Source organism: Paroedura picta, chromosome 1 (genome assembly GCF_049243985.1).
Source record: "Paroedura picta isolate Pp20150507F chromosome 1, Ppicta_v3.0, whole genome shotgun sequence".
Classification (NCBI taxonomy): Eukaryota; Metazoa; Chordata; class Lepidosauria; order Squamata; family Gekkonidae; genus Paroedura; species Paroedura picta.
Window position 1 is genome coordinate 54,004,830 of NC_135369.1, and position 20,802 is coordinate 54,025,631.

Consider the following 20,802-nt stretch of genomic DNA (forward strand, 5'->3'; position numbering starts at 1 on the left):
GTATCTGAAGAACCATCTTCTCCCATAAGTTCCTGCCCAAGGAATGAAGATCATAGGGAGAGGCCCTCCTGACTATCCCACCAGTCAAAGGAGCTTGTTTGATGGGCACAGGAGAGAGAACCTTTTCAGTGGAACAACCACACAGGGAGGGCCTCCGCACTTTAAATCTTTGGAAGGCAACTGAAGACTCTTTGGGACTTCATTTAACTACCATATTTGCCTGCATATAAGACAACTGGGTGTATAAGACGACCCCCCAATATTCCCACTCAAAATACAGTACTATGGGCCACTATGGGCAGCTATGTCTATCCCAATTGAAGTGCACCCGGCGTATAGGACGACTCCCCCCCCCACTTGGAGGCATGTTTTTCAGGGGGGGGGAAGTAGTTTTATACGCCAGCAAATACTATAATTCGGTTTTTATTTATTGATAGTCCTAATTGAGTTTAAATTGTAGCTTTTTCATAGAATCATAGAGTTGGAAGGGGCCATACAGGCCATCTAGTCCAACCCCCTGCTCAACGCAGGATTAGCCCTAAGCATCCTAAAGCATCCAAGAAAAGTGTGTATCCAACCTTTGCTTGAAGACTGCCAGTGAGGGGGAGCTCACCACCTCCTTAGGCAGCCTATTCCAGCGCTGAACTACTCTGACTGTGAAAATTTTTTTCCTGATATCTAGCCTATATCATTGTACTTGAAGTTTAAACCCATTACTGCGTGTCCTCTCCTCTGCAGCCAACAGAAACAGCATCCTGCCCTCCTCCAAGTGACAACCTTTCAAATACTTAAAGAGGGCTATCATGTCCCCTCTCAACCTCCTTTTCTCCAGGCTGAACAACCTATCTTCATAGGGCTTGGTCCCTTGGCCCCAGATCATCCTCGTCGCTTTTTAAATGGTTTTCTTAAAAAGAATCACAGCTTTATTTGCATTGTAAGCTGGCTTGAGTTCTTAACAGTAGGAAAGCAGCAAATAAATGCTTTAAATAAGTAAATATTAACAATTGTTTTCTGAAATGAGCAGAATTTTCAAAACTCTATGGAGAGAATGAAGTGTTCTGCTAAAATTCTTCAGCAATGAACCCATAATGAAGTGAAAAGTATCCATAATGTAACTCCTTGGGTTAAATCTGTGGGCAAGAACATGCATATTAAAAACCTCTCCAATACTTTTGTTCTTCTTTTATTCAGACCTAAAGACTGTTTGGTATGTTTGCATAACTCTAAACACACGTATGAAAAGCTCTTTGATACACTTTCTTGTGTTTCTAGCTACTGGTATTGCTGTCCTTTAGCATTCGCCACTCCCTGCCTTTAGTTCTGACTTTGTGTGTTCAGAAGTTGGACTTGCTAATGTAGTACTGAACTGGGGACATTTTGCTCCAGTGTAAGCCACAACATTGTTTCTAAATATACACAGTTCAAAATGGGCTTTGTGTTAGGTTGCTCCGGGGCTGACTTCAGCCATGTTGAAGTAATCTTACTTTAAAAATAACCTGCTTCCACTCCAGGGTTCTCCTGTTCTTTTAATATACTAACTTTTTGCATATTTGTCCTTGTTAGGAATCTCTCCTTAAACCCAGAATGTATTATGGTTCTATAAAAACTTCCTTGTTTCACTCCCTCATCCAATATTGGGCATTTTGCTAGTTTCTGTATGTTCCTCTCTATATTCTGTTGTAAGGGAATGGCAGTGTGTAATGTGAGAAGGAATTGGGAATTGGATCCAGAAGACTACAGTGAGGAGTACTGGATAAAGATCATGACATGCTGCATGGGAACAAAGTGCAACTCTGAAGTAAAAAAGAGTGTTCCACTTCATTTTGACAATATTCATTATCTTCCCTTTATGAAGTGTAGGCATTAAAGCATTCAAGCTTGGAAAAGGGATGAATGAGTAGAACTTGTGGTAAAGATTTGTAAAATTATGGGGGAAGTACAGAAATCTACTACCAACCAATTTCATTAGATGTCCTCTAAAATCTCTTAAAATGCTGATTTTAGAGGACATCTAATGAAATTGGTTGGTAGTAGATTCAGAATGGAAAGGATGTGTTTCATACACTGCATAATTGACCTAAGGAATTCATTGCTGTGGAATATTGTGTACCATCTGGCATAAGTGACTCTAAAAATTATTGAATCCTGGTCCTTATCAAAGATGTGTTATGAACAGCTGTTAAGCTATATTAACTAAAACTGGAGAGAAGACAGACATCTCCTTTCTGGATGTTGGGAATGATCAGGCTCCAAATATTCTGCTTTTATGAGTTTTTTCTGACCTAGTGTGACAGGTTCTTTTCACTACTGAAATTATAGTATCTTCATGAGAGCATAAGATTGTGATCTAATCAGAACTATGCAGCATAAAGCATGTGTTAACTCTTCAGAACAGAAGTATCTCAAGCTGATGAGCCTAAAGCGATAATGTAAGGAACAGGTTTTTGGAGGTATCCCTCTAAGTAGAGGTAGTCTCTCTCCCTCTGAGGTGGAGGACCCCTTGATAGGATGATTCCCACTGTCCAGTCTAGGGAGGCAGAAACTAATATCCAGCTTCCTGATTTCAACCTCTTGGGAGAGCCCCCCCCCTTCCAGTTTATTTTCTGCCTCAAAAGGAACTGCAATTAGGCAAAGGGCTCTTCTCCATCTCATCTACTTTCTGTTTTTCTTCCTCCTCGTTCTACCTATTGATTATTCCTCGTTCTCTATTCCTCTCCTTCTGTGGACCGTGGGGGTGCAGACAGCAAAAAAGGAAAAAAAGATGCTTGACAGTCTACTCTGCTGCCAAGAGTGAGAACGCATAATGATGGCTTCTTGTTGGCAGGGGAGACCGACCCTTTTCTCACAGGCCATGTACCTCTGGTGCAAGGCGCAAAGGAGACTGCCAATGCCTTGGTACATGGAAAGAAGCAAGCTAAAAGAAATTGCCTCACTGCAAGCATGCCTAGACAAGTAGCAGGATCAAGTGGCCATTTTGAGTCAAACTACTCTGCGGGAGCCCATTCTTGGGAGAGCTCCCCAACAGAGAAAATGCCTGGAAAGGCAGAGGAGGTCTCCAACTGGGTGTTCAATTGGAGTGCAATGCAGGCTCCCCGCAAGATGACTAAGCCAGTGTTGGAGGCCCTAATGCCCCCCAGTTGGATTCCAGTTACAGCAGTAAGTCCAGCCCTGGTAATGTAAGGCCTTATCAGTTTTTTCTGGATATTATATCTTTTATTAAGCTATGTAGGAGGAGCTTGGGAATATCTGTCAGCATCTCACACTGAACCCTACCAGGATCCAGATGCTCCTTACAGCCCCTCTCATCTTCTTCCCACTCTTATGTCTGTCACATACGCAGGTTGAGGTTTCACAGATCTTCAGTTCTTTATGCCTGGCTAAGTACGGCAGCCCCTAAAGGGGTTACCTCCTCCTAGAGGAAGAAAAGGAGTGCTTGACATTAGGGACTCAGACACTTTCTCTGATTCAGAGTCAGAGGGACAGGAATACGGAGAGCTGCTCTCTTATGAACAAAATGAGGGAGGTGTGAGATACCAAAGCAACCAAATAGATTCTTTAAGGCTGAGGATTATTGGTGCTTACTATCCAAAGCCCTCATTGCACTAGAACTGCACTAGAACTGCAACATTTCCTAGAGGAGGTAGTCAGGGAGCACTCTGATACAAAGTGAAAGTCTCTAGACCCAAAAGAAACAATTTTTTTCCCAGATCAAAACACACTGAAAAAGTGGTTCCCTTCTTTGCATACTTTGAAAAGCAACTCAGATCTCAGTGGGTTCATAGACAATGCCTAAGATGCCTTAAGAAATTACATGCCCTTCCATTCCAAAGCCATTGTTACAGGGTATCCTTTTCAGGGAGACAGGCTATTTGGAAATTGTTTGAACAAAATCCTTGTGGAAACAAGGGATAAAAAAGAAAACTTTGACTGGTTCTCCTGGAACTAGTCAAGTCTCTTTTAACAGAAGAGGAGGATACCTATCCAGATTCTCTAGATAACTCAGACCCAAAAAGCCCAATTAGGACAGAAAACAATGCAAAATATGGCACCAGCAGCATCCCGATGGGAGGACAGTTTCTTCTATTCAAGGAAACAAGCAGACCTGTGGTCCATCGAAGTCGTCACCAATGCAATAGAATTCTCAAGTCTCCTGCCAGAACACATTCTACCAAAGGGTCTCATTTGCCATCCTGACCCCACCTGGATGTACTTGACTGCCTGGAGAGATTAAAAGGAGGTGTTTCCTATGAGTTAAATATGATCCTGACATGATGGAGACTCTACTGGCCTCCTGAAGACAGCAAAATACACAATATGTCTTAGAAAGTCTCCATATGATGGTACAGAAGAGGGTTTAACCTATTAAAACCATTGCTCACCTCAATTTTAGCATTCCTGCAAGATGAAGGCAAGAAAAAGCTTAAGGCATCCTCACTGAAATGGCAGGTTGCAGCCTTAGCTACCATTCTACCCGATATTAAAGGAGTGCACATTCCTGTCATCATCCATTTTATTTGAGACATGGTTCTGAGGGAACCACTGCGAGCTCACAGATTTCCCACATGGAAACGTCACATGTCCTTTCCCCAAACAACAATTCAAACCTCTTCCAGATGTCTCCAAATGGCTAAAATATTCTGTTTCTTGTTGCCATCACCTCAGCCAGGAAGGTAACCTAAATAGGCTCCCTTTCCATCAAGGGCAACCTTTGCATCTTCCATAAAGACAAATTAGACCTGATCCTTCATTTATCCCCAAGGTTTCTCCTACTGAAGAGCTGATGCAGTTGCCAAACTGGAGAGGGTGACTATCTCTAGGCTGAAGACAGGAAACTTAAAATTAGTTCCTGCCCCCTTTGTTTGTATGGTGGGTATCACCCTGTCAAGATGGCCTCCTTTCCACAGAGGAGAGGGAACCTTCACAGTAAGAATCTAACGATCCATTTTATACACTGAAAAAAGTAGCTAAGAACTCTGAATACTTTTTCTGCAGCCCAACTCTTGCAAGACTTGATCTTGTTAACTTCTAGCATGACTTTCTTGTAGGATATTACATAGCCACTAATACAAGTGACCCAAAAATATATTGAATATATTGAATATTGGTTGTATGCAACTGGCATTCTATTTCTGGACACATTTGAGCAAAATGTCTTCCTTTAAATGGTTAGCACAGAATACTGTGTTCCTTCATAGCAAAAGGAGATGAGAGAGTCAAAGTATAAGTAAAATGGGCTTGCTTCCACACTAGGTATTTGATCTGCTGTTTTTCCCCCTCCTACTTCCATCCTGCATTGTGGTACTTTTGCAAACTATTTGACTTGTCCTTGGTCTTCCTATGATCCTTCCCAAGCTTGTTTTACTGCAGTTGTTTAGGAAAGAGTTCATAACAAAAACATCTGATCCTTTCCCACTTGGTGTCATTTTCCTTAGCCCCATCCCCCAAGAACACACGTAAAGCTGCCTTATATCAAATCATATCTTTGATCCATCAAATTTGGTATTGTCTGCTTAGACTAGCAACAGCTCTCCAGAGTCTGAGGGCACTTTCACACATGCTAAATAATGCTGTTTAAATCCACTTCACCAACCATTTGCAAGTGGATTTTGCCATTTCACACAGTAAAATCCAGTTGCCAAGTGGATTGAAAGTATGTTACTTAGTGTGTGTATGTGAAAGCGCCTTCAGGCAGAAGTCTTTCACATCACCAATAACTGTCCTAATTGCTGAGGATTGAACCTGGAACCTCCTACAAGCCAAGCAGATGTTCTGCGACTGACCCATAGGCACCCCCCCTCCCGTGCCATCAGAGGGCTTTTTCATGAATGCAATAAATGATAACAACAATAAATACATGCAAATAAAATAAATAAAATGGGAGATTGACAAATAGCTACAGCTATAACTTTATAATAACTTGTCTTCCAGGTCCTCTGAATTCCCAGCTTTGAAAAAGAAATACAGTCTCAAACCTCTTTTGTTGAAGGGATATAAAGGGAAGGCATATCTCTGCACTGAAAAGAACTAGAAACATGGACTAGAAACTTTTCTGTTAAAATGAGGAATTAAGAACAATGAACAACAGTGTAGTGTGATTAGTAACAATTGTATCAGTTGCTTCAAAAAAATTACCATGATAGTGGGGAGGGAAAATAGCCATCATAAGAGACTGGGGCATGGAAAAAACCTGGGAAACTCACCATGTGTTAGTGCACTGAATTGACAGGAAAACATCCTGGTATTGATTGTTTGGTACCAAAGAGATAGCCCTATTGCAGCTTTACTTCTTTCTGATACAAAGAACCTCACTATAGAGACAGACACTGTTCTGTGTCTATGGACATTTGATTGATTGATAGATTAGAACGGCTCGTGGCGGGTTACAACAATTCATTAAAATCTCCATTAAAGCCCCACATAAAACAAGAATCTCATATAAAATAACCGGCAATTGATGTTCACCCTCCCCCACCCAGTCTACCAGATAGCAGCCATCATGGGGGTGGGAGTTTGCCCAATGGGTTGGTGTCACCTGAGGAAGGGCTTCTGGTCTTGCTTTCCTGGCCTCAACTAGAGACTCGAAGAAGAGGAGGAGAAGGTTCTTATATGCCGCGTTTCTCTACCCGAAGGCTTACAGTCGCCTTCCCCTTCCTCTCCCCACAACAGACACTGTGAGGTGGGTGAGGCTAAGAGTCCTGATGTCATTGCTTGGTTAGAACAGCTTTATCAGTGCCGTGGCAAACCCAAGGTCACCCAGCTGGCTGCATGTGGGGGAGTGCAGAATCAAACCTGGCTCGCCAGATTAGAAGTCCACACTCCCAACTGCTACACCAAACCTGGCAGAAAAGCTCTGTTTTGCAGGCCCTGTGGAACTATGATAGTTCCATCAGGGCACTCAGCTCTCCTGGGAGCTCATTCCCCCAGGTTGGGGCCAGGACCGAAAAAACTCTGGCCTGGGTTGAGACTAGGCAAATTTCTCTCGGGCTGGGGATCACCAGTAGATTAGCTCCTGCAGAGCAAAGTGCTCTGCGGGAGGCATAGAGAGGTAAGTGGGGCCCAAACCACAAACGGCCTTGAAGGTTAATACCAAAACCTTGAACTTGATCTGGGCCGCAACTGGTAACCAATGCAGCTGCCTTGGCACAGGCTGGACATGGGCCCTCCAAAGTGTGCCAGTGAGGCCCCCTGCAGCTGCTTCTGTACAAGCTGCAATTTCCAGATCAGGGACAAGGACAGGCCCTCATAGAGCAAGTTACAGAAATCCAATCTGTTACATGAATGACTATAGCCAAGCAATCCGTAGACAGATAGAGCACTAGACAATGGCAGTTTTAAGTTGAATCATGGAAGTTCAGGTTGTATCTGACATTAAGCTTTTATTTCTATGATCAGTTCTAAGGGTTTTCCCCCAGTCCCTTTCAGTGTTGTTTGTAGATATCTGCTGAAGTTATTAATCAATAGAAATGTTTAATGTTGTTTCCAGTGCAAAGTTTCTTCCAATCAAGAGGGAGGGTGGGTAGGTCTGGTCCTATAGAATTACCTACCCTCTATGACTTGATCTTGCAGACCATATATAGGCAATATAATCTTACTAAAGTGTAGCTCATGGGATTGTTTTCATGACCCAAGCCTCCACAGGGCATGTGCAGCTTTTCATGTGCATTTTGAAGAGGGAGTTTCTTATGTATAGTATGTGCTAGAATAGCCTCTTGTGGCGCAGAGTGGTAAGGCAGCAGACATGTAGTCTGAAAGCTCTGCCCATGAGGCTGGGAGTTCAATCCCAGCAGCCGGCTGAAGATTGACTCAGCCTTCCATCCTTCCGAGGTTGGTAAAATGAGTACCCAGCTTGCTGGGGGGTAAATGGTAATGATTGAGGAAGGCACTGGCAAACCACCCCGTATTGAGTGTGCCATGAAAACGCTAGAGGGCATCACCCCAAGGGTCAGACATGATCCAGTGCTTGCACAGAGGATACCTTTACCTTTTTAGAAAAGGAAGAGGAGGAGGAGGAAGACTTGGGGGGCCAGGAACATTTAAAACTGGGGCTGCCTGGGTCCTCAAAGTTTGAGAACTGCTGGGTTAAAAAACCTGAGTTGCTTACATCCACTGTATAAGAACTTTAACTTACCTAATATTGTAGATTGTGTTACATAGTTATGGTCTTTGTGTTACATTTGAATCGCCATGGACACAAATGGTGGAAAAGAGTATATATCAAAAAATATAGCTATTAAACAATATTTGGGGAATAAGTGACCTATTCTAAAATGAAAGTGAAATGAAATGAAAATGAAATGAAAACCTATTTTCCTATTTTTTCCCTGTGGTTTTATATCTCTACCTCTGTCTGTTGTATGGTTGGTGTGTTGTCTCCATTTATTGTAACATTGCCTACACTAATGGTACCTACTGCAGAAACTCTGGTATGAGCTTGAATAACTTATTTCAAGTGTTTTCTCTTGTTCCAAATATAAGCTAACCAGTACAGATGCAACAATTCATTTTCATTCCATAAAGTGCTACGGGCTTCCAAACTGTGCTGCTGGTCTGAAATTATCCTTTCACCTCTCCTGCATAAATGCAAACCAATACCTGGGGTAGTTGGAAGAAAGTACAATGATAATTTCACATTCCTCTTGAAGAAGAGAGCTTCCCAAATACATGGAGAGTTTACACAGGCTTTCTGTTCTCCCTGTCTAAGAACCTAGGTCGGTCCTTAGACATTTTATTTATTTATTTATTTTTATACCACCCTCCCATATGGCTAAAGGAAGTTTACATATAACATTGTGGGGTAATACATGGGATGGCCTAAGCATATAACATGGTCAGAATAACATCAACAATAACTGAACAGTGGTTTAAATTAACATAGTATCAATGATTTAGATTAACAATAATATAGCAGGAAAGACAACTTATATAAAAAAGTCCAGAGAGGTCAGACTGGTGGAGGCCATAGAGAAGGTCTCGGGGGGGGGGGACCTGTATGTGTTATTGAATTGGTCAGTCTCAGGGGAATGCCTAGTGAAGGAGCTCCTTTTTGCAGGCTCTGCAGAATTGTGGAAGTTCAGGCAGGGCCCTGATCTCCCCACCAAGTGGGGGCCAGGACAGAAAAAGCTCTGGCCCTTGTTGAGGACCAATGTACTACTTTATATGGCGTCCGAGCAGTGTTCAGAATTATCTGCTTGGTTTCCTGGGAATTTTTGAAAGGAGAAGAGGGGTATTAAGACTGGGATCTTTTGAATGCAAAAGATATGCTCTTCTACTGAGTGTATAAGAAATTGCCTTGTATGGATTTAAATGCTTGATCTATCTGTACGTGTTCTGCCATTGAGCCATAGCTGCTTCCTGTAGACAAAAGGACCTGACTGACAGTCATCACATCAAAAGAACCCCAGTGTGACTGAGTTCAATTGTTGTAGCTAAACAAATATGAAGGGAGAATAGATGTATAGACACTACATACGTAGTTTGGCTTAACTGCTGATAGAGCATCACTTTTGCTATTTCCCACTTTGTAATATATTTCATTTCCATTATCAGAGTACGTGGTAGATGTTGACTTCTGTATACTACCACACAAAATTGTAGTCCTAGTAATAAAATGGTGTCATCATTGCCATTCCCCTTTACAGATGCCACCTCAAATGAACAGCAAGACCTCTTTTGTCAGAAGCTGCAGCAATGTTGTGTATTGTTTGATTTCATGGACTCTGTCTCGGACTTGAGGAGCAAAGAAATTAAAAGAGCAACGCTGAATGAACTGGTGGAATACGTTTCGACCAATCGTGGTGTGATTATTGAATCAGCATATTGTGACATAGTGAAAATGGTAAGTAACTAATTGAAATGGTGTGTTTCTTTGGAGACCTCTAAAATGGATCTGTGTTCCAAATTGCCTTTCTGTCTTAGAGCAGTACCTTGATGGTTGCTCTCAACTAGCTGTCTTTAAACTGCAAGAGATCAAAATTGGTTAAACTCTTGGGTGCAGAAATCCAGTTGTTTGTTCCCCTCTGTCTTTTTAAAAATCGGGTATGATTGGAGGAGAGCACAGTTTCCTTCCCGCTTCTGCTGCCGAGATGAAGGACTGTTGTTACAAGTGAAATATCCGTCCTGTAGAAACCTGCTGCAGGGAAGAAGGGTGTGCAAGCAGGGTTGCCCTAAAGGTTACTTCCCTCCATGTTGGTAAAGAGAAAGCAAGCTGCCGTAGCGCTGCTTAACTTGCAGTTCTTGCAGCATAGATGAGAGTGCCCAGCAGGTTGTTTTGCTCCGTTTGTTTACAGTCCTCACTCCGCTCTCTATCTTTCTAGGACTTAAGCTGGTCTCTAGTGTTATAGCATTTCTGTGGGAAGGAGCACTAATACCTCAAGGAGGATTGTCTCCAGCCTCCGTTTCCCAGTTCCTGGCATGCTTTGTCCTCTAGGCATTGCATTGGATCCATCCTCCGGGTGTAAAATGGGTAGTACAAAACAAGTATGAGTGACTATACAACCAATTTTGCCTTTTATTTGGTTGTGCCTTTCCTCTCGAACAATAGGGAAGAGAGAATAAAGTGAAAATGAGGGAGAAAGGAAAACATTGGGATAGTTGTAAAAAAGAAGAGCAAGATGGCTGGAAGTGGCAGTAGAAAGAGGACTCTGGAAGGATAAAAGTATAAATAACCAGGGAATGAGAAATTAATGAAACAGGGTAAAGGAGAGTGAGAAAGCTGAGGCAAGCTGGTAGGGAGGACTGTGTGCAAGATGTGATTTCCTGAGTGAGACGACCACTACTCTTTACTTACACAGCACTTTGTTTCAGCTTCTAAAGCTTGTAAAAAACCTGGCACACATGTTCATACTTGTAAATTTTTGGGAAATTTTTTGGCAAAAAATTAGGCTCAGGTTTCAGTAGAATAACTTAATGTTGGTATATAGTGGTCATTTATTGCATGGGGGATATTAATGTGTTGGATGTGTTCTTGAGTGCAAGTTGTCCTGTAATACTTGTGAGCGTGGCTACTAGAAATGAGCTCTTCAGGAAAGATGTGCAAACTTTAATTTACACAAAGCTTTCTTTACTGCCCACATGTCTGCCAAGTCCTAAATAAAATTCAGTTATATTCAAATGTCCAAAATCAGCTTATGTATATGTTCATTGTAAATACCCATTTCTAGCTGAGCCATAGTGGTGTTAGATTATGGGACCTAGGGACAAAATGGCATTGTGAAGTGTCACCATGTGTCAGCCCAATCTACCTCACAATGTTGTTGTGAAAATAAAATCGGGGTGTGTGTGTGTATGGAGGAAACCATATGCACTTAGAAGAAAGGCAGGGTAAAAATGGATAGGCAGTTGCTGAACAATCGAGCCCTCCTAACCTACCTCCCCAAGGGTTTCTCAATCTAGAATTCATCAGTTTTTGCTTGATTTCTTCCTGGCCCTGGTCTATATTTCTATAGAGGAAATTGAAACATACTCTTAAAGGACTAAATCCTAGTTCAGTAAGCAATGTGTGTTGCTAATGGACAATTACTGAACTTTGTAAATTCTGGCTTTAAATGTCTATGGAGTTGTATCCATAGTTCAGAGGAATTTTCAGTAGTTTTTTGACTTTAGCTGTGACCTGGATACGTGCAGAAGTCAGGCATGACTACAGTCCTGGAAAACAGATGTGCAAGTATTACAGCTGATGACAGCTACAAGATATCAAAAGGGTAAAGTCTGTAAAATTAAAATGTTCTTTATGTGGGCAAGGAAGATCTGAATAGTGATAGATGTTACTGGCTAAGAGACCTGGAAAAACACTTTGATCACCAAGTAACTGTATAATTCAGATCATCATAAAAATACAGATGACTTTCTGCCAAACAATATTTCACATTTCAGTACTTATGAAAATAATCTGAATAGATACAGCAGAAAGGTGTTCAGTGTATCTGAGGATGTAACTGTAGTTCATATTTCTTTTTCACAATACCGCAGAAAGACATGGAAATTGAACCATTGAATTAAGATACACACTTTTATTGGATGCTTTAGGATGCTTAGGGCTGATCCTGCGTTGAGCAGGAGGTTGGACTGTATGGCCCCTTCCAACTCTATGATTCTATGATTCTAAGATTCTAACTTTTAATTGCTTCTAGTGGCCTTTAGACATTAATAATAGAGCTATGCAGTTATGGAATTATTTTAAAAGAAGATATAGCCACACATAGCTATGTTTTTAATTCTCTGTTTTCAGCTCCGTCAAGTTTGATTTTTTTCTGCTTCCGTCTAATAAAAATCTAGAAATAGAGTGGGCATGCTTTCAACCAAAGAATTATGCTGAATTGTATGTATCAAAATGAATCACTCTACTCCGGGGCTGACACCCTGTATTATGATGATGATTGTCACAGTGATATATTTGATTGGTAGACGGTATTCTGCAATTCAGGATCTAGCCAAGTTCTTGAGAATTGCAGATGTATCTTCACAGGATTCTTGCAGTTTCAAGCAACATGCTTCTCTAGGGTTGAGCTGATGATTTACTCAATGCCTGGAATGTCCAGGTCTTTCCTGAGGCTTCTACACACTGCTTCAAAAGGCTCCAGTGACAACTGGCTCAGTGGTAACCTTCTTCACCCAGAGACACTTAAATTCTATTTACAGGTCTTGGCGTTTTATTATTTTCTGTTCTTTTCTATTATATGGTCTCCTGAGATTGCAGTGTCAATGATCCAAACTCTGTCTCTGATTTTGTCTACAATTGTGTTATCAGTGGTGTTATGCTTCTAGTTGTTATCAGTTTGTAATCAGAAGTTTCAAAAAAGCTTTGTGTCATCATTCTCCATGATCTTGGCTAGTTTGCGCTTCCATGAATATCTGGCTGATGGCAAGTCTTACTTCTTGCAACATAGCTGCAATTCTATTATGATTTTCTTCTAGTCAGTTTGAGCAGTTTTACTACAGGCACTAACCATTTGGTGGACTGTTTCATCCTTTGCCTTCCGAAGTCGACATCACTGTCATCAATGATTTTCTGAATCTTCATTTTCATAACACCCTCCCACACACACACACATACCCATACACAAAACCCAAGTATAGTGCCATGAGCTATCTGGCTGATCAACTGGTTCAGTTGATTTTGAAGTTTAATTTTAATTTTTTAATGTTTTACGATAAAGGGTATTAATTACTATGTATTGGTTTTAAAATGCTAGAAACTGCCCAGAGCTTGGCATGCTGGGAAGGATGCTGTATAAATTCCAAAATAAATGAATAAATAAAGTAAATACATTTTGTTTTGAGTGCCTGCTCTTGTATAGCTAGAATAAGTTCTTCAGTTTCTTTTTTCAAGTGCCCATTTTGGAGCCACTTCCAGGCATTATCACTATCAGGTTTGTTCTCAGTGTCTTTCATATATTGCTCATGCAAGTTCTTTTCCTTCCAGATGTCAAAGTGAGTTTTGATTTTATTTGTATAATTATTATTGTTGTGCTTTTTATTATTGAAAACATATTTTGCTGCACATACAGCTTTACTGCGCAACAGAAGTGTACTAAAGAAATGGGGGCGGGGCTCTCGCACCCCTCACCCCAGAAAGGTGCCAGCTCCCTTGAGCCTGCCGATGGCTGTGCTCCTCCTTGGGCCTTCACACTCCTCTTGCCTTCAGAGAGCCAGTTTGGTGTAGTGGTTAGGAGTGCGGACTTCTAATGTGGCATGCCGGGTTCGATTCTGCACTCCCCCACACGCAACCAGCTGGGTGACCTTGGGCTCGCCACGGTGCTGATAAAGCTGTTCTGACCAAGCAGTGATATCAGGGTTGTCTCAGCCTCACCCACCCCACAGGGTGTCTGTTGTGGGGAGAGGAATGGGAAGGCGACTGTAAGCCACTTTGAGCCTCCTTCGGGTAGGGAAAAGCGGCATATAAGAACCAACTCTTCTTCTTCTTCTTCTTGCCTCCAGGTCCCACCTCCAAAGAGACTTATAGGCTCCCTCAAGCCTGCCATCCCTGTTACCACCTTCCCAGCACCAGAGCACAGGGCACCACTCTCATCCCCTTACCTCAGGCAGGCCTCAGTCTGTCAGCTCAGGCTTTCCACCTGCCTCCCCATCAGCCATCACTGGGGGAAGCTAAAACCGTGCAAGGGAAGGAGGGGCTACATTCTGGTTGGCTCCGTCAGGGCCGAGGAACCACACTCCAGCTGATCTTCCTGGCATCTCCTCCATTGCATCGAGAACTCCATTGGGCAGGGGGGGCTGTTGCTTCTTGCCTCAGAAAGAGGAGGCAACCGGCTCCACTTGTCTGCTGCTGTGAGAACTGGGTTGGGGGGAATGGGAGGGAGAGAAGGAGGGATTGTCTGTTTCTGTCTCTCTCTTTAATCTTTCTCCTGTCTCTCCCCTAAGAAGCATTAGATGGTCTGTCTGGCTGGCTTTGTATGTAATCTTGTGCCCTTCCTCTGTGAAGCCTGAGATGGTCTTTCTGCTTATCTTTCTGTGTATCTCTGTTTCTCTTTGCCTGTCCGTCACATCTTTCTCCTGCCCTTCCCCTTGGAAGCGTTAGATGGTCTGTCTGTCTCTCTCTAGGTAGATATCTATCTATTGTAAGACCCACCTCTTGGATGGGGGCGCAAGGAGCCCAGAGGCCCAGGAGGGGAGCACAATGCTCAGCCAGCCGTCCCTTGCCTAGAAAGTGCCAGATGATTCAGGACTAACTACTGCATTATTGCATATTATTGCCCTCAGTTGAGTTAAACTGAGGCAAGCCGTTTAAGAAACACGCTTGTGACATGTTTGCAGTACAGTGGGAGGTCTTTAGGGTATTTTTTCTCCCTCAAGAACCGAGTTCTCCCATTGGTTTACCTCCCTCCCCAAACATAAGGACAGTCTTCAACTTTGACTGGAGTTTTTTGTTTTACTTTTAAATACATCCCTCTGATCAGTTTCAGGATTGAAGGGGACTTGCCCTTAAATGTACCAGCAATTCAAAAGTGGTTTGTGAAGTTATGGTGAGGGGTTTTACTAAATATTTTTGCCTTAAGGCTTTTTATGAATGTTATAAAGGGTAATGGTCAGTCAGAATTAGTTGCACTAAAAAGGGAGGGGGGCTGGAAACTGCTTTTCTTCTTACTTCTCAAACACATTCGATATCTTTCTTCTTTCCTTCTGTTTACATACCACCCCTCACTGAGACATTTAAAAAAAAACTTTATCCTTTCACTTGTGAAATTAGAATACATGGTTTAGCCTTTTGTCTTAAAATCACCTAATTTAATGGAAGAACATTGGGCAGGAATAATACCCACAAGATGATAGATTGGTTACAATATCTCTCAAGGTTCCCCTAAAATACACAGCTCCAAGTGACAGGCAATCTGGCAACAGAGGGGGATTAAATTTGTATTTGTCAGACCTTCCATCATGCCACATATTTCACTGCTTAAACTAGGGTTGGTACACCAGTAAAATATCTGCTTGTTGCTGATTTCTGTTGAGTGCTTTGTGAAGCCAAGCTTCCCTGTTTCATTATACTGTAATTTGTGAGCAAGGATTGGAGAAAAGGCTGTTTGTGTCCTCATCCTGCAGTAGTCAAGGACAGCTTAGCTTCTTCCCACACACCAACAGATTACCTTTATCTGTCCCCCTGTCTTCAGCTTTCCCTTCTTCCTTCCTCCTTGGCAGCTTCTCCCTGGGAAAAAGTCTGACCTAGTTATGGGGTGGGAAACTTGCAAAGATTTGTGAAGAGTACCTTACTTTCTCCTGTATCCCCCCCCCTATTCTCCTTATGGCTGCCCCTATATCCTCACCTTTCCTTGGTTTCTTGTCTCATTCCCACTTGCCAACCAACCTACATTACCTAACTTGCTTATTTCCACAATGGGAGCCCTAAACGGTTTACATTATTCCCAATTCTCCATTTTATCCTTACAACAACACTGTGTGGTAGGTTAGGCTGATAGTGTGTGAGAGACCAAGGTCATCTGGTGAACTTTCAAGGAAGAATGCGGATTTGAATCTGGTCTCTGGTACCCTGGTCTGAAATGGTAACTACTACGCTTCACTGGCTGTTATAAAGTGGTTGAACTGTAGTGAACTGCTGGGCCTGGATGAATCATGCAATTTGGGTGGTAAGTCATCTGCTGGTTATTGATGGGCTTGGCCCTGATTAATCCACCTTCAAAGGCCAAAACAGCTAAGAAAGGGCCCTGACCCTTGTCTTACCGTTACTGACAGAAGCCAAACTTGAAGGCTAGCATTATTGTTGTGGTTGCATACCAAAATCCTACAATGGCCACTGACTCGGTATTTATTAAAGCTACAGGCACAGCTTCTATTATTTTGGGGTTTGTGAAGGAGTCCTGATACCCATGGGTTCTCAGAGTTAGTGTGCACAAGGCTCAATCCTTTGTGAAATATATAGAGAATTTATTAGAATAATATTCCAGAAAAATAAATTTGATTTTTGGCAACCTACAACTGTAAAATCATACAGCAGGGAAAACAAAAAAATATAGCTTAACTATCTAACACATTTGAAATCTGCACCAGATGGCTCAATCTTAATAGTCCCAAATTAGAAGGCCAAAACTCAAGTGTAGTCTGTATTGCTGTCTGTTGCAATATAAGCAGAATATTCTAGGTATTTAGTCCATCAATCCAAGCTAGTTGTCTCCACAAAGCTCTTAGCCCATTATATATATATTTTGGTCCATCAGCATCAGGTGATGGTGACAATCCAATCAGGATGTGTTCTTGCCTGAACTCTCTAGAAAATCATGTCACTTCTCCTGATTCTTCCCTTCCCTTCCCTTCCTGTGGCTTCATGATGAGCCAGTTACCCCATTCCTTGCTTCTACTTTGAAAATGCTAAGAGGCATGTGGGCAGAGAGGCCCAATTCGTAACACCTGCAGGATATAAGGAGTCCATTAATACAAACATTTCAGGAGGAATCAGAGGTGCTTGGCCTCACAGGGTTTTAAGAAAACCCACATATTTTAGACTTTAGTTTTTTCCTGTAAATCTTGTTTATAGAAAGTTCTGTCTTGCCTGCCCATGGCTCTAGTCTCTGGATTTCAATATTCACAGATTTGGTTATGTTGAAAACTAGGTACACTGATGATAGTTTAACTTAGGTCAGGCAAAACAATATGGAACCACAATCCATAAACATTTTTTTTGTCTTGTTAATGGCGTGATGCTGATTTAGAATAGATCTTCAAAATTATATTTATTACTGTTACTGATGATAGCTGTTGCTTAAAAATTCTGGGTTGGCAAAAAGTGTGTGTAGAATAAAATAAATTCAATCCAATTTTATATAAAGGCCTGATTAAGAATGCTTTAAAAAAATTAAGTTGTTACCAAACGTGCACTAGTAAGGTGTGAATTACCCGTGTCCTAGGGGTTTGGCCAGCAGTAAGCCAACAACTAAATGCTAGAGCAAATGCAATAATTGTTGTTCTCCTGTAATGCTCACAGATAAAAATAATAGGCCAAGAACATTTTCTTCTAAGTTGTTTTTCCAAAATTGTAGTTCTGTGTGCCTAGTCCACCCTCTTTCAAACTTTTGAAAATGTTCAGTCTTTGAGGCACTCCAGAAGTGGTCAGTTAACCACACTTCCTTGCCACGCATCCCTCTCTCCTAGAAGTGACCTGTCACCAGAAGATAGTTTCATTTGTGTTGCAGTAACAGCCACATTTTCTTTCTGTAGTGTACAGTAGCGATCCCCAACCCGTGGGCTGCGGACTACATGTGGTCCTTCGACTAATTGGAGGGGGTACCTGAAGGACGCCTTCCCCCCCCCCGGTCCTTTACAACACACTTCGGGTGTCATTGTCTTCTATCACTCCCAGATGGGACTATCTCGTTGCAGAGAAACAAGCTCAGGGTTCCCATTGATTTGTCATTGTCATGAGTTAAAATTTCCATGAAAATAAAATGTTCCTTATGTTTATTGTTGTGGCGTGTCTGTATCTTATTTTGAAGGGATGTTTAAACATTACCATAGCGATCAGAGAGTGTTAGGGCAGTGGTTGAGAGTAAACTACTCCCCCCCCCACCGGGCCTCAGTAAAAGGCGTTGAGTGGTCCCCGGTGAGTGGCTCCCGGCGTTGAGTGGTCCCCGGTTATAAAAAGGTTGGGGACCACTGGTGTACAGCATCTTCCCCACCTACCACGGCAATTTAAAAAAACATTCAAGGGAGATTTATTTACTGCTGCCACCCCAACCCCAGAACTTGCCAGGGGATTGGCTTGGCCTAACTAATGGCTAGACGCTAGGCTCATCCAGGCCCCTTTACCCCCCCCCCCGATTTAAACAAAAAACAGGTCAACTTGATGTGAGAGGAGCCTCAGCCAGCGATGGCTTGAATATTTGGAGTCAACCTGCCCATATAAGAGAAAATCTTAAATTCTAATTTCTTTGAATTTTTTTAAGTCCCCCCCCATGCTGCGGCACACCTTGGGGGAGGGGGTCTCCCATAGCACACCAGTAGGGAATCCTTAGCCTAGCCCTTTTACCTAAATATAGTTTTCCCAACAACTTCAGAATGGAATAAAAGAAGCTAGTGAAGGTTTTAACATTGAAATACTGGCAAAGAAACTGTAAAGTTCCCTCTTCTGTTAGTGTAGAGCTAGAAGAAAATGTGAAGCAGGAAATCTGAGAATTCTTGTTTACCAGATGCTTTTACAGATAAGGAGTGGGTGTATATCACACACATGAGTGCCATTCTTGAGTCAAGTGAGTAATCTGATAGTCTGGATGTCTTCCTACTTTGGAATAGGATTTGATTTTGTAGTATTTGACCATGTAGCTTCCATTTTTGTTGTGATCACTACTCACCTGTACTTCTCTATAAGCTATATATGTATCTTCACACATATCCATTCAACTAATTTTTCTCTGTACCTTCTTTAGAAAGCAGGATATCTCTTGGGGCAGTTCTAGACCCTCTTGCAGTAGGGCACAGCTCTGGAAGATATGGAACTGTATATGGTGGTTGCCTTTCCCATACACCTGAACAATGAAACTCATGAGAGGAAGGATTTCTAAGCACTGAAACCTCTCAGTTAAGCACTCTGGAAGGAACTGAGAGCAGAATATAGTACTAACACAGGATTCTGCCTTTCTCTGGTATATTGGGATCTCAGTCGCCCTGAGATGGCTTCTGCAAAATATGGGTGGAACGTGTTTTGGGAAAGGTCTTGCACTATGGTTTGGGAGATATTTTAATAACATTTTTATGGCAGTTATTGAGTTCATCCTGTTTCTATTGGCTGTTGATTCTCAGCCAAGAATATCTTTTTTTTTTAAGCTACAGTTTGAGGGCTCTATCCAAAAGAAAGGTATCACGTTTGTGAATGTTATCGAGATAAGTTGTGACCTGGAATATACTTTAACAAAAGGCTGCACGTAGGGTTGTGCGTGGTGATGTCCAAATCGGCCGTTCCAGCTCCGCACCTCCATGTGTGCACCGAGTTATGCACTGGCGCCCGCACCTCTCCTCACAGCGCAGCGTTGGCTGCGTCAGCCTGGAATGGCCAGTCGGATGCCACTGCGCACAACCCTAGGCTGCAGCAATAAGCAGTCACAAATAAAGCCTTAATAAAGTTCACAGGTCTTTTAATGTGGAACATATCTTCTGGTGAACTCCCTGGGACTAAATAGATACGGATGTGAGGTCCGTAGCCCCAACCCAGGGAGTGTGGATCATAGAATCATAGAATCATAGAGTTGGAAGGGGCCATACAGGCCATCTAGTCCAACCCCCTGCTCTACGCAGGATCAGCCCTAAGCATCCAAGAAAAGTGTGTATCCAACCTTTGCTTGAAGACTGCCAGTGAGGGGGAGCTCACCACCTCCTTAGGCAGCCTATTCCACTGCTGAACTACTCTGACTGTGAAAAACTTTTTCCTGATGTCTACCCTATATCCTTGTACTTGAAGTTTAAACCCATTACTGCGTAAAGATGTGGGAAGGCCACCAGCAGAGGAGACCGAGGCTGCTGCTGAGGTGCTGACTGTAAAGCTGGTGGAGGCGGGGCCCCTAAAGCCAGCTGGGGCCACTGTGCAACCTGCACAGAAGCTGTGGGGTGAGGTGTTGCCCCTGAAGTCAGCCAGTCCTGGCCTCTGCACAGCGGGGGCAGACTGGTGAAGCTCTGCCTTCACATACTAGTCCTGCCCTTCACAGAGCAGGGCAGGTCGGGGAAGCTCTGCTAAAGCGGCACCTGCCTTCCCAGGCTGGTCCCGCTGTTCGCAGAATAGGGCAGCTCTGCTGCTGCAGTGCCTGACTTTCCAAGCTAATTCGGTCCACAGCAGAGCAGGCCTGGGAAGCAGGGAGACACTGCAGCTAGCAGAAGGCCACGGAACTCTTGCTGTGACAGGTAAGGGGGGAGGGGGAGGAAGGAGTGTGTGTGTGTCTGAGAGGGATGGGGGAGGGACTAAGAAGGAGATGTAAGTGGGAGAATGATTGAGAGGGGGGAAGACCAGGAGGGAGTGGCAAGGGTGGTGTTAGGGGGAAGGTGTGGGTGGAGGGAGGGATTAAGAGGGGAGGGACCAGGATCAAGTAGGTTTGGAGCAGAGACCAGGTAGGCACCAGGAGAGGTAGATGGAAGAAGCAAGAGAAAAGGGGGTGAGGAGAGAGAGAGAGTGTGTCAGAGAGGGGGCCAGGATTCACTAGAATTGTTTTTTGTCTGGTCTTCCTTTTTCTCACTCTGACAAACCTAGAAATTTTGAAAAGGCCCATAAACTGAAGCAAAATCAAGTAGCACTGTCAAAACTCCCTGGCTGAGTTCTTGAATAGTTACTGAAGCTTATCTAACAGTAGAAAACTA

The 20,802-nt window shown here is 42.8% G+C and overlaps 1 protein-coding gene and 1 long non-coding RNA gene across 2 annotated transcripts in view; one reads left to right on the forward strand and one right to left on the reverse strand.

Annotated features, from left to right (window-relative positions):
- PPP2R5A (protein phosphatase 2 regulatory subunit B'alpha) overlaps nucleotides 1–20,802 on the forward strand; it is a 56,365-nt gene that overhangs the window by 13,480 nt on the left and 22,083 nt on the right. The window contains exon 2 of the mRNA XM_077338670.1: nucleotides 9,639–9,835. Within this exon, the coding sequence (XP_077194785.1) occupies nucleotides 9,639–9,835 (197 nt within the window). The remainder of the gene's footprint in view (nucleotides 1–9,638; nucleotides 9,836–20,802) is intronic.
- LOC143838022 (uncharacterized) overlaps nucleotides 1–20,802 on the reverse strand; it is a 29,420-nt gene that overhangs the window by 1,986 nt on the left and 6,632 nt on the right. The window contains exon 2 of the long non-coding RNA XR_013231204.1: nucleotides 3,274–3,412. This is a non-coding gene — a long non-coding RNA (uncharacterized LOC143838022). The remainder of the gene's footprint in view (nucleotides 1–3,273; nucleotides 3,413–20,802) is intronic.